The sequence below is a fragment of the Esox lucius genome, chromosome 11, assembly GCF_011004845.1.
Source record: "Esox lucius isolate fEsoLuc1 chromosome 11, fEsoLuc1.pri, whole genome shotgun sequence".
In the NCBI taxonomy this organism is placed as follows: Eukaryota; Metazoa; Chordata; class Actinopteri; order Esociformes; family Esocidae; genus Esox; species Esox lucius.
This window is the reverse complement of record NC_047579.1, coordinates 35,225,623-35,238,525: the sequence shown is the minus strand read 5'-3', so window position 1 is coordinate 35,238,525 and position 12,903 is coordinate 35,225,623. Positions and strand designations below refer to the sequence as shown.

At 39.7% G+C, this 12,903-nt stretch overlaps 1 protein-coding gene across 2 annotated transcripts; it reads left to right on the top strand.

Moving 5' to 3' along the window:
* The first annotated feature begins 1,300 nt into the window (after positions 1–1,300).
* On the top strand, positions 1,301–12,638 carry prpsap1 (phosphoribosyl pyrophosphate synthetase-associated protein 1). 2 transcript variants are annotated; one of them, XM_010874482.3, is made up of 11 exons: positions 1,301–1,662; positions 4,698–4,750; positions 5,034–5,100; positions 5,988–6,160; positions 6,260–6,375; positions 6,499–6,554; positions 6,659–6,804; positions 8,010–8,051; positions 9,824–9,894; positions 10,025–10,171; positions 10,416–12,638. In XM_010874482.3, the coding sequence occupies exons 1-11, from the start codon at positions 1,580–1,582 to the stop codon at positions 10,572–10,574; spliced, it is 1,113 nt and encodes a 370-aa protein (XP_010872784.1). In that variant the 5' UTR covers positions 1,301–1,579; the 3' UTR covers positions 10,575–12,638. The 2 variants fall into 2 exon arrangements, with proteins under 2 accessions (XP_010872784.1, XP_010872785.1); XM_010874483.3 differs by lacking the exon at positions 8,010–8,051 and having other exon boundaries at positions 1,303–1,662.
* The last annotated feature ends 265 nt before the right edge of the window (positions 12,639–12,903 follow it).

The following is a 12,903-nucleotide window of genomic DNA, read 5'->3' as shown; positions in this document are numbered from 1 at the left end:
GTGGTTAGAGACACGGACAGCCACGTAGGCGAAAGGCGTTCAATCCTCACCTCAGACAAAACAAATTAGGCATTAGGATTTTTTCAAGATACACTAAAACATTGCTGGCTACAAGCTTCAGTAGCTCCATTATAGCAAGCCTAAAATAAAAATGTTTACGGTTATATTGGGGTTCACATAGTTCACATAGAGTAGTGGAACCAGCCATGGAGTGATTGGAGTCAGAGTCAGAAAGAATTGTATTGCCATGTATGTTTTACAACAAACAAAATGTATACAAAATAAATAAAAACAGTGGGTTGAGCATAAAAACAGAGCAAATAGTGTAGTGGTAAAAGACACAGCCTGTCACATAGACAACCGCAGATCAAATCCTGCCAGGGCAACAACATTCATCCCTTTTAATCGCGGGCCTGCAGAATAAGGCTAGCCTTATTCCTTTTCTTGTTTTAGGAATTGTACTAACAGCTATGGGACCTCCCAGTGGAAGGTGTACTTAACCTGATACCATGTGAAACACCTTAATTACACACTGGTGGACTCTTCTCAACTAATCACATAACTAACCACTGCTCGTTCATTTGTGGTCGTTCATAGCAGATGAAATTGCACTTTTTGTTTTTAGATCAGTGAGGAAAATTCTTGATTAAATCAATTTTAAATATCCTTTTGGAACACAATCAAATCTGGAAAAGGAAGTTCAGCTGTTTAAGCTGAACTATCCTATACTCATAATGGGTCAAATCCTTGTTGTGGCTAGCCTATTCAAAGACCTATAAAATTCGAAATGTGTAATGTCTTAAATGTTACTTTAAAATGGATTTGAACTTTACATGTAAAATTACTGAGACTTGCTTCAACACTTCTGGAATAAGTTGTGGGTCATCATGGTGTGTATGCAAATGTATGTTTTAAAAGTTGTCTATGTATTTTAAATTGGCAGAGCCTACACTTCTGAAACAAGGATGGTTTGGTCTCTTTAGCTTGAACGCTTCATGAGGAGGTGTTACCCATTAAAGTGAATAAAGAAATCCCATTGAAGAAATCCCATTCAAGGCAATGGAAGTGTAACAAAACTTCAATATTATTGTATTAAGAAATCTCAACGCTGACTAGAAGTACACTACATCATATGATCATGTTTGTCATAACATTTGAACGGCGATTCTAGCTTTTTTTTTACAAAGAATGTCCAAAAGACTGAACATGGGGCCCTCTTGATGCTCGATCCCCAATAACAACGTACTTTTATTTTGAAGGCAAGAATAGAAGTCACTAGGAATACACTAAATGTGTCTTGCTTCTTTTTATACGTCAGGCAAACCACTGTCAGTAAAACAAGGACCCAGCAAGTGTAGTAGTTTCTAGTTAACTCCCTTGGGGGGGGGGGAAATCATATTAATACAGAATTTAAGGTCGAACAATAGTTACGTTCATTTGGCACGTTTGACCGTTGCTTGCAAGTTTTTAGTAAACTGCCAGTGAGTGGTAGTAACGAAGAGGATAGCTAGCTGCAGTAGCTAGCTAACGGCGTTAGCAGTTTACACAGGTACTAGCTAGACAACCATCTGCCAGAAGAATGAATGTCCCTAAAAGTGGTTATCGGGTTTTCTCTGCCAATTCCACTGCAGCATGTACAGAACTAGCCAAGAAGATAACCGAGTATGTATATATGTTTTTGTTCTTAGACAAAGCTAGATGTTATTATGATAGCTAAAATATTTAGCTAGTTAGCTAAAAGTAGCTAACATACCTGCTAAAATGTGTTTGCAGCCTGGCCACAGATGAAGACAGTTATTTGACTATAAAGAGGGCAGGGATATTGTTTTAATATTGGGTTCATGGGCTGTTTTTCTGCTAGACAATGACATTGAAATACTGGGAAATTGTTTAATGTGAGGAGTCACGGTGGCAGGTACAGTACTGTTAGTCTTGAAAACCAGCGACTTCAGATATACTAAGTGTACCTAGCCTAGTTACCATACAACGAGATTTTATTGCATTGCATTGAAGCTCATTTATTGCATTTCTACACAATGTAAAACTTATAAAACCACAGCCATTGTCATCCTGGAGATTTTAAAAATGAATTTTCTCACCTACCTCCTGGAGAATACTTATGTTATGTATTAAATAAGGTGGTCCTTCTTACGCCCTTATCAAGAAAATTGTATTTACTGGTGTGGATCCCAAAAAAAACCACTAGCCTACCTACACATTTTAATCTCCTCAGTCACTTATTGCTCGCTGAGTCATGTAGGGTAGAGGATGACGATTGAACTTTTACAGAGTGGGAATACCTGTTGTGCTTTGTCTTCATTCGCATCAGTCAGCAGGGGTCCTAGAGGTTGGTTCAACTTCCTTATTTGGCCTTGCAGTAAATCTTGGTCATATAATTACAAGTGGCCATAACTGAAATCAAACAAGAGCTGGTTTTGTGCTGTGAGGTGATGTGGGTGTTTCTGTGTCTGTCATTCAATCACACCTAACACCCTGGTGCCTCGCATCTAATGGTGCGAGAGAAGTAACCAACTTAAAACTAAGCATACCCTCAGTGGCCAGTACCGGGTCACACTGAGCACGTTCTCGAACCCAGTTCCACTCCATTTTGTTCATTTCATTCCTCTAATAATGGACTTAACCCTGGAAAACCAGGTTGGCGCAATTAAAAACCAGCAGGCTCCGGACCTCATGGGTACGAGTTGAATACCCCTGCTCTATTTAATTGAGGTGTCAAGTAAACCAAACTAGGATTTGTCAGACTTTGCAATCTTCTATTCCTGCCTTAATTCTCCCCCTTTTGAGGTTTGCTCTGTAGCGAGTGTTTTGATTTTTTTTATTATTACTGTTAGAATTGGAACCCGGTCTGGTTGTTTGCTGCAAAGATCCATTTGTGACAAAGGCAGACGTGTTTTGCATTCCAAGATGCATTTCTGCACACCAGCTTTGTAATGCGGCATTATTTGTCCATTTGTGTCCCACCTGTTATGAGTATATGGCCACATGCCAGATTGTTCTTCAAAATATTCAGGTTTTATGTATATCGCCAGTATGGTCTATGGGTGCAACAAGTCATCCTCAAGTTTTTGTCCATTGGCTTATTAGAGCTGGGTATTCAGAGGTTCCGACAGCAGGTCTGGTTGAGGGCACAAGAATCTGGTAAACCATATCCCCAAATCTTCACAGAATAAAAGTGACCTAGATTGGCATTCATTCAGACCTTTTTTTTTTTTTTTTTTTTTAAATACAGTGTCTGTTTACATACATACTGTGCCAAATCTATTTCTGAGTGAGGGAAAGAGGCTACCTGCCACACAGTATATCAGTGAAAGCATTGGGCCTCTGACACCAAGATGGTGATCTATTGGTGACCTATTGATCTGTCTTTGAGCAAGGCACTTAAACCTAATCTGATCAGTTGTTCAGACTTTTTTACCTGATTATTTTATCAGCTCTCATTGACAAACACCAATAGCAGACTCCAAAGGCAAATGCAGAGCGTAGAATCATGACTTGACTTTGAGAGCACTATTATGCTTGCGCACATTATTTTGTTGAACACACCGGGCAAGGCAAAAATTTTCCCTTATATTTGGTGTCCTAAAATAAGGGGGACTATTTAAAAAAAAAAGAGAGAGAACAAAAACTAAAATATTTGTTGGAATTTAAAACAAGTTGATAATTTATACTTTATCAAATTTAATATATTATTTCATATAAAGTTTGGGCTGGGAAAGTCAGAAAACTGAAAAATGATATGATTTCCGAGGGCACTGTACTAAAAATGTGATTCAGTTACCAAGTTTCCTCATAGTTGAAGGTAGAGCTGGTAAAATTGACTGGTTTAAGGAATTGCCACGATTCTACCTATGCGTAGACTGTTTCATTTGTTTTTCAGGAGTTAATTAATTACTTGCTTTATTCCCACCAATTTATCCCTCAGTGCACACAGCACAAACCTTCCTTTGATTGAATTAATAAGACAATTATATCTGTTGATTTTTGGATGGTTGGTTGGGTTGTTGTGTAAATCCACACGTCACGCAGCCCTAGTTGTGGATTGAAGTCCAATATGGCTGTCTAAATCTGGTAACTGTCTGTTATCAATTAGCTTTCGTTGAATTTAGCTAAACTCTTTCCATGGTTAGAGGTGGGGAGGGTGTTTTCCCACTGGCTAAGAATTCCCCTGTGACCGATTAGTCAAAGTTGGTTGGGAATCACATGGTAGAGGAGTCAGGGAAATATCTTATCTTAATCTGAATGAGACAGTCAGGGCTCCATAAGTGTTTCAGTTGGTGGAAACAGCTCTTGATTTAGCACCCTAAAAAAATATTTATTCTTATAAGATGAATTCAGTTATTTCTTTAGATTTCATAAATAACTTATGCTTTGGCATGCTGGACTTCTGTAAGGACACTGGACACCATTATGTGCATACAATCTCAGATTTTTTTGTGGAGAGATTCATGAATGAATAGGTTGAGGCATCTTGATTTGCACTATAATATTTAAGTGTCCACTATAACACCAATAAACGCTGCGCTTGCTGTGACTTCAGCTTATGTTTTATGTTTCACTGATGCATCCTGTTAAGAATTTCAATTGTAAAGCCAAGAGAAAATGTTGCAGTCCAGAGCCCTGAAGACCCCGCCAAGTACCACCTGTTGTACAGATTTGTCTGGTGTGTTTTTCCACAGACGATTGGGAGTTGAATTGGGCAAGTCTGTGGTCTATCAAGAGTCTAATAGAGGTAAGTTGAAAGGTTGAAACTCAGTCACTCTCCCTGCCATGCAAAACACGGGGCAACCTATTTGTTTATCCCACTGTCTTTCTCTTAGGAAAACAGGCATCTGTCTTCTGAGAAATGAGTGTTTTTTTAATCATCACAGTTGCATGTTTATTATGCCTTAAGGGTTGTTTCCTCAGTTAATGTGAGCTAGGAGAGGCCTGTGAACAAGGATATGCCTAACACTTTAGGAGCTGTAAATGTGATATTTATATTTTGTGAATCTACTTTCTGTTGTCCTGGATAGAGACCAGAGTAGATGTGAAAGAATCGGTTCGTGGCCAAACAATCTTCATAATCCAGACCATACCTAGGTAAGTAGACAGAATAGTATAATCTTCTCACACTTCTCTGTGACACTGATGTATACAGTGGTAAAAAGCATTCAGACCCATTCACTTTCTCCGCCTTTTGTTATTGACTGAATTTATAATTCATTAGTACTTATAATGAGAAAGCAGAAATATGTTTTTAGAAATGTGTGCCAATCCATTGAAAATAAAAACAACTAATGTACAGGAATAAGTCTTCAGACCCATTGCCATGATGCTCCAAATTGGGCTCAGTAATACTATGCCATTTCTATAATCCTTGATGCCTTTTCAACTTGATTGGAGTCTACCGGTGACAAATTCAATGGATTGGACATGATTTAGAAAGGCAGACACCTGGTTATATAAATTCCCAAACTTCACCATACTTGTCAGAGCCAAGACATGATGTCCAAGGAAATCTCGGTAGACCTCTGAGATTGAACTGTCTAAGCATAGGTCTGGGGAGGGTTATCAAACAATTGCTAAGTAATTTACATTTCACAGGGGACTCCATTGTGAAATGTTATGGAGTTGGAACCACCAAGACTCCCTTGATTTGGCTATTTGGCCAACTAGGCAAGAAGGGCTTTGTCAAGATGATGATATTATTTAGTCTGATGAGACCAAAATCAAACTTTCTCCAGATGTAGCCAAGCACTGAATACTTCCAAAGCCACTGTATATTGTTGAGCGGCCCTAAACAACAGCTTTGCCTATGTGTCAATGCCATAATATGAATAACACTGTTACTAATAGTCACGTTTTTCTCTGTCATCTGACTTGACATGCAGCACTGAGTGTAATACTGCTGCCCTCTGGTGGAGAGTTGCTCAGCTTGCATTTGTGCTGACCAAACCATCAAAACACCCTTCACTTGTTTTAACCAGAGATGTGAACACGGCCATTATGGAGCTGCTGGTCATGGCCTACGCCCTCAAGACCTCCTGTGCCAAAAACATAATTGGGGTGATTCCCTACTTCCCCTACAGCAAACAGTGCAAGATGAGAAAAAGGGGTTCCATAGTGTGTAAGCTGCTGGCGTCCATGCTGGCCAAAGCCGGTAGGTAGTCTGTACGCAAGTGTAAACAGTAACGGCTTGTGTAGCCCTTGACCTTTAACTTGTGACTGTAGGGGATGATTTCTCCTCGTCTCCTTCCAGGTTTAACTCACATCATCACTATGGACTTGCATCAGAAGGAGATCCAGGGCTTCTTCAGTTTTCCTGTGGATAACCTGCGTGCTTCCCCGTTCCTGCTCCAGTACATCCAGGAGGAGGTGACCATCAGACCATCAGGCTGTCGCTGTCATATGTTGGGCATGGTTGTCACGTTGCTCGGTAGTAAAGAGGACACAGACGCCTAGTCGATGTAAATGTGGTCTGCTCTTATGTCCCCTCAGGTCCCAGATTACAGAAACGCCATTATTGTGGCCAAGTCCCCATCGGCTGCCAAACGGTAAACATTTAGATGCTGAGCCCTGGAGGGTGATAATCTAATGTCAGTCATGTAAAGGTGTGGTTACATTTCTGTAGCGTATTTTCTTGCTTTCGTTCTTTCAGGGCCCAGTCCTATGCAGAGCGGCTGCGTCTGGGCCTGGCAGTGATGCACGGGGAGGCTCAGTGTTCAGAGTCTGACATGGCTGACGGACGACACTCTCCCCCCTGTGTCCGTAACACCTCAGGACACCCTGGGCTAGAGCTGCCATGTAAGCCCTTTATACCGTACTGGCTCGGTACAGCTGTGGCCGCTCTGATCGGCTCATTTACAACCTTTTGTTGTAATTTGTAGCTTGCAGGCTGTTACTGGTGTGAAACATTCATGTCAAGACACCATGTTGAAATCCTCATCATGGACTTATTCCAAGCGCTAACAGCTTCATAGTGGAGACGATGGGTGTCCCACGGAGCTCACTTGGTAGCAGCCTCTTCTCCTCCCACAAGAAGAAATGTATACACTCACTACTATAAGTTGTTCTGGATAAGAAATGTATACGCTGACTACTATAAGTTGTTCTGGATAAGAAATGTATACGCTGACTACTATAAGTGTTTGCGTAATTGCACTATGTACTAGCAGCTTTACAATTTGAATGATAACCATTTAACACCTGAATTTTTTTATATTATTTATAATGTACTGAGTTGTATACTACACTTTCTAATGCAAGTGATACACAGCTTTCACTAATTTTGCATTCTTATATAGACCTGCATGTTTTAAATGGACATGTTTTTCATTTTGAGAGAATAACACTACCAGGAATGTAACTTCTGATATGTCAGTATGTTTGTGGTAAGACATTTTAAACAGCTGGCTCTGACAAAACATGTTTAGATTAGATTAGATTCAACTTTATTCTCATTGAACAGTACAATTACAATACAACAAAAGGCAGTTAGCAAATAGATGAGGGCAGAAAATGTAGTTTAAGTATAATGTATGTTACAAGTGGGATGTATAGATGTGCAATGAAGGCAAATGCAATTCTAAATGTACAATGAAGGTGAATTGAAAGTAGCATGTGCAACTGAAATGCAGGGATCGCAGCAATGAGGTTCCTGAGGTAGACGTGTGTTTAGACTTCTGGTCTGGACAGTGTCATTGACAAATAACTCCAGAGTATTTATTTGGCTCAACTCTAGCTGTGTCCCTCTTCAGCTTTACTGTTTGTAATAACATTTGTGTTATTTACTTATTTTATTATCCTTGACTTGAAAAATCCTCTTATTGAAAGCCTGGTTATGCCTTAAGTAATATTTGAATAGTTTAACAGTAAAAAAGGGTTAACTGGAAATATTTAGTTGAATGTAGGTAGGAGGATTTTGCAAGTCCTGGCTTCATGTCTTTGTTCCATGTTATGTTGGGTCTCTGTGGATGTGCGTTAATGTGGTGTTTATTTGTTGATAATAGCAGGCAAACAACAAGCTCCGTTCCCTGGCATAGAGCTCCCAAGTATGACCATAAATTTAACTCGCTTTTGACCACCAAATGGTTCCTCTCCAAATGGTTCCTCAACGCGTGCATGTAGTGATCAAGGGTTTTCAAAGCATCTTGCCCACAGTCTTAAGTACAGGATCCTCAATCGAGATGGAAGAAAGCATAAAAAATGCTGGCTGAATGGTTAAATGAAAATTAAGTTCTCTAGCACCACACATTAGTGGATGTACTGACACAGGTTGGTACCCTCACAGCAGTCTAGATGAAATCCTCCAGGAATCGATCAATGAATCATTCGTCCCTCCAGCCAAGAGCTGCTGTCAGAGGCAGAGACTTCAGATTGTTCTGCAAGATGGTCCAAAGCCCTCCATTAGTCGCTTTGTGAGAATGTCTTCCATCTTCTGTCTTATGGAACCATTTCTCCCTGATACATTTTTGTATTTATTTCATTTACATTTTTATATTCACCTGGAGTCATCTTGCCAATCACCATGTCATGCTTCCCAATTGAAACCTCTCCAGGAGTCGAGTTAACAACTGGCCTTAATGAATGCATGATTTGATGACCGTTACGCATGTCTTTGATGTATGGCCTAATAAATCATGATCTCTTTCAATCTCGGAATCAAAATCAAAGATCAATGTAAGGTTGGCAGGATAGGAAGATATTGTTCTTATGTGTTGTGCTAGGCACAGACCATTACAACACAGTTAGGTCACAAAGGTCAACGTTATGCTGTGTTTACCCATTGCTGCTCATTCAAACCAGGGGGCTACTGCGTCACACACCAAATCAATATAATTATGCCCTCAAACCATCACATTGACAGTAGTGGGTATATTATAATGAATACCCCGTTAGTGTTTTCTTTGCAATGATGGCTTATTTGTAAGATGAGATCTTGCCTCACTCAGATCCAAGAAGTGCATCAACAACCAGTGAATATGTGTAATTGTATTTTTGTTAGATCATTTATTTAAATAGTCTAACTGGAAAAATGTTAATCAGAAAATGTTTAAAGTTATGGAAGGTTTGGAATCCGTGACTGGTGTTTATGCATTTTGTAAAAACTGAAATGTTCCAGTGCTTATTGCTTGAGTGTGGTGCTGTCCTCTGTGAGGAAGGCATGTGGTACAAGCATGTACTGATGTTCCCTGCTCTTCTCTAGCTTTCACTCCCCCAATTACCCGATTATCCATCTGCTTATTGTGTGCGTCTACCATTGAATGACAACAGTGATGTTCAATAAGAAAGATCTGGAACATTAACAAGCTTGTGATGACCTCATCAGTGCTTGTCTGCCTCTATCAGTTGTTATGGAGTAACAACAAGATTAGGTTGTGCATATTGCTATGCAAACTGTTGACAATTGTCTGAGTAGACATTGTTTTGTGGATTAAATTCAATAGCAGCCTCTGATTGGGTATTCTGGGCAAAAAGCCTGTCATTTTGATTCTGCATGCATGGAATGCGTTGTGACAAGTTTGGCATTCCAGTTAATTTATAAGTGTGGGGCAATTGATAGAACTCCTCAAATAATTTACCAGATTTTCCTATTTGCATCCCTTGCATTTTAATGATATTGAAATATCAACTATTGACTAAAGAAGAAAAAAATCTCAGTGAATGCAGTTAAGATTTATTTTTGTGTTTGTGGGAAGCTCATATTTTTAAAACCATTTTACCCAATCTACTCTTGAAATTTATCCAAATTATTTTTCTTTCATTGCCTACATATACTGCGTTTAATGACTGTAGCGGTGACCATTCTGTTTGTCTTTTCTAGTAATGATGGCCAAGGAGAAGCCCCCGATCACTGTTGTAGGCGATGTGGGAGGAAGGATCGCCATCATTGTTGTAAGAACTTTGGTTTGCGTGTTTTTATGTTTTTTAACATTTATTTACGGTTACATATTACTGTGTTTACTACAGACCAAATAACTATTGTTCTAAAAATGGACAATCACAATGTGTAATTTTTCCCCAGGATGACATCATAGATGACGTGGAAGACTTTGTGGCTGCAGCAGAGATCCTGAAGGAAAGAGGGGCCTATAAGATCTACATCATGGCCACACATGGCCTGCTGTCTGCTGATGCGCCGCGCCTTATTGAGGAGTCTGCCATTGACGAGGTGAGATTGCAGCAGCCCTGGGTTCTGAAATTACACTGCCTCTGTTATGGGGAACCACTTAGTTCCTCAGCGTTGTTTCCATTACTTTACCACATGAAGAAACCGAAATCTATGTATTTGTTTTGTACGAACACGTATATTGCTCATCAGGCTACTTGGTGAGATGTTTTTCATGTAAGGGCTACTTTTAAGATGATTGTCAGTGTGTTTGTGTTCAGCATTTGACCCTTGTTTGTTTTGTCAGGTGGTGGTGACCAACACAGTCCCTCATGAGGTGCAGAAGCTTCAGTGTCCCAAGATCAAGACCGTGGACGTCAGTATGATCCTGGCCGAGGCCATCCGACGCATCCACAACGGGGAGTCCATGGCTTACCTGTTCCGCAACATCACAGTGGATGACTAGGGCCAGGGACATAGAATTCAGTCCAGGATGGAGGTGAGGCGTTCGGTGAAAGGCTGGAGGGATACACAGTATACCTCCCCCATCTCGTTCCAGTGCTAGAAACGCATGCAGCTCCTGTTCTCAGCACCTCCACGAACAGCCTTGTTCAGATGATTAGGACAAAGGGGAGTAACGTCCAACAACATATCCTCTCATAATCCATCAGCTTTTAAGTGCCCAACACAACTTAGAAACAACGTATTAAAAGAAGCAACTGAGTGACTACGGATTCCAACTTTCTCTGGATCTGTTGTCCGCCTGTTTCAAAAAACATCATCCCAAAGCTTGTGTGCGTGTCATGTCAAAAATACATGTGCTATGCTACGGTTTAACACCATCTTCTATCATTTCGAATCACCTAATAAAAAATGTAAACACTGTAGGCCACCTTTGAGCTGGATGAACCTTAAGTCTGGGAAACTCTCTTTTGTTTTAAAGATGAACTAAAAACTAAAGGTCCTGAAAACGTTGGATCCGTAGCCATGAAACAAAATGGGAAGCAATACTAACATTTTGATTAACATTCATATTTGTTAGGTCATGTTTGTTATTTTCACTTTGTGAAGTCTGGCAAACCAGATATGTATTTATTACAGTAACTCGCGTCCATGGAAGGTTTGATACCTATTTAAATCTCTCCAATGTCTCCGGTTATGAAGGGAATTATTTTATTAGAGCAACCTGAAACTATATCCTAATGTCTCTGTAATAAAGTAAGTTGACTGTGTCTTACCAATAATATTTATTGCGTGTAACATTCCCCCCTCACTTCCCTGGTAGTCCAGGCCTGATGAGCACTGTGACTGCTTAGCTAAATCTACTGAGAGTAGGGCCCAAGTACAGCAGCCCACCTAAGTCCCAGCAATCACCCACCAATTGGTCTGTATGTAATAACATTCTGCTTATTGTGTACCACCACCATTACGCCAGAAATGTGGAACTTTTGAACCGCCATGTTGGAAACCCCGAAACTGCCATAATGTCACTTTATTGGTCCAGTCAGTCAACTGTTCTCTGTAACTGTAAATTGTGTCATTATAATTAACGCAGGCGGTTGGGCATATCTGAATTTATATGACCTTCAACATTAAAAGGCGATATGACAACCAGCCACTAACGAAGCAGGCTTTCCTTAATGGTCTTGTTACTTGTCATTGGAAAAGACTGACGTGTGCACGCTGAGATCATCTTTTGCTTTATTTAGAAATTGGTCCCAAATGGACACTTCAATATGCTTTGCAGTTTTGTGGTGTCAGCTGGCTTAATAGGAGGACTAAGTTATGTACATCTTGCATTGTAGGATTAAGTGGTCATGATGAATGCCATTTGGTGTCTTCAAAGAAAATCTTTTAAAAGCTGACCACCATGGGATGTTGTCTGAATATGCCGATTGATTCTTATGCTCAGGGAAATGCTTCTGAGGCATGTAAAAAACCCACAAATGCTTTAATGCTTGTGCCTTTTTCTTTTGGTGCAATAAACTCTCATTGTAAATGTGTTGCATTCTGACTGGCAGAACATCCTCATTACCACCATTTGTGGATGTTCAATCCCTTGTTATTCTGTAGAATGTTCTTATAGGGTAAACTGCTAGACCTGTCTAGACACAAGAATAGGTTGTCAGTCTCAGAAACATAGTCCTTGCAATGTTAAGTGAGTCTGTCTTCCAAAACCATATTGAGTTGTGTGTCTACTCTAAATGTAGTCTATTTGTGGGCTTAGAACTGAATCATGGAAGGATATTTTGAGATATTGGAAAGTAAGTCTTGTCTCGTACTTTACCACAGATAAATATAGGGACACCATTGTTGTGCACATGCAAAGTTGAAGGTAGATTTTTTATGTCATTGCTTACTAGAGTTAGTGGAATGACAGGAAGACTGTGGGAGAAGCTAGTTTTTCAAATTGACTAAATGGAGAAAAGGGGTACTCCTCAATATCTTAAACTATTTCTTAATTAAAAAACCTCTGTCATTGGTCTGTGCATCAAATCTTTTGTAAACAAAAATAAATTGTTGGCATCAATACCATGTGTAATGTTTTTTCACAATTTAACCAGTTTAGTTATATTCTGGAGTATGATCTTTTCATACTCCAGAATAGTGTTTAAGATTAACCTCTAAATATTCTGGGCCACCTAATACCTACAGTCATGGCCAAAAAGGCACACCTTCACTTCCTTTAAAAAAACTCACAATTGTAACTGTTTAAATTCACCAAATATGTAGTCACTACAGTTCTTTATTTCAGTGTCATTATTACAGAACCTTTTTTTTTATTCAGAAACAAA

Coding starts and splice junctions, on each gene's coding strand:
- prpsap1 (XM_010874482.3), top strand. CDS start 1,580: ATGAATGTCCCTAAAAGTGGTTATCGGGTTTTCTCTGCCAATTCCACT. Junction 6,161..6,259: donor GTCCATGCTGGCCAAAGCCG/GTAGGTAGTCTG, acceptor GTCTCCTTCCAG/GTTTAACTCACATCATCACT. Junction 6,805..8,009: donor CCCTGGGCTAGAGCTGCCAT/GTAAGCCCTTTA, acceptor TGTTGATAATAG/CAGGCAAACAACAAGCTCCG.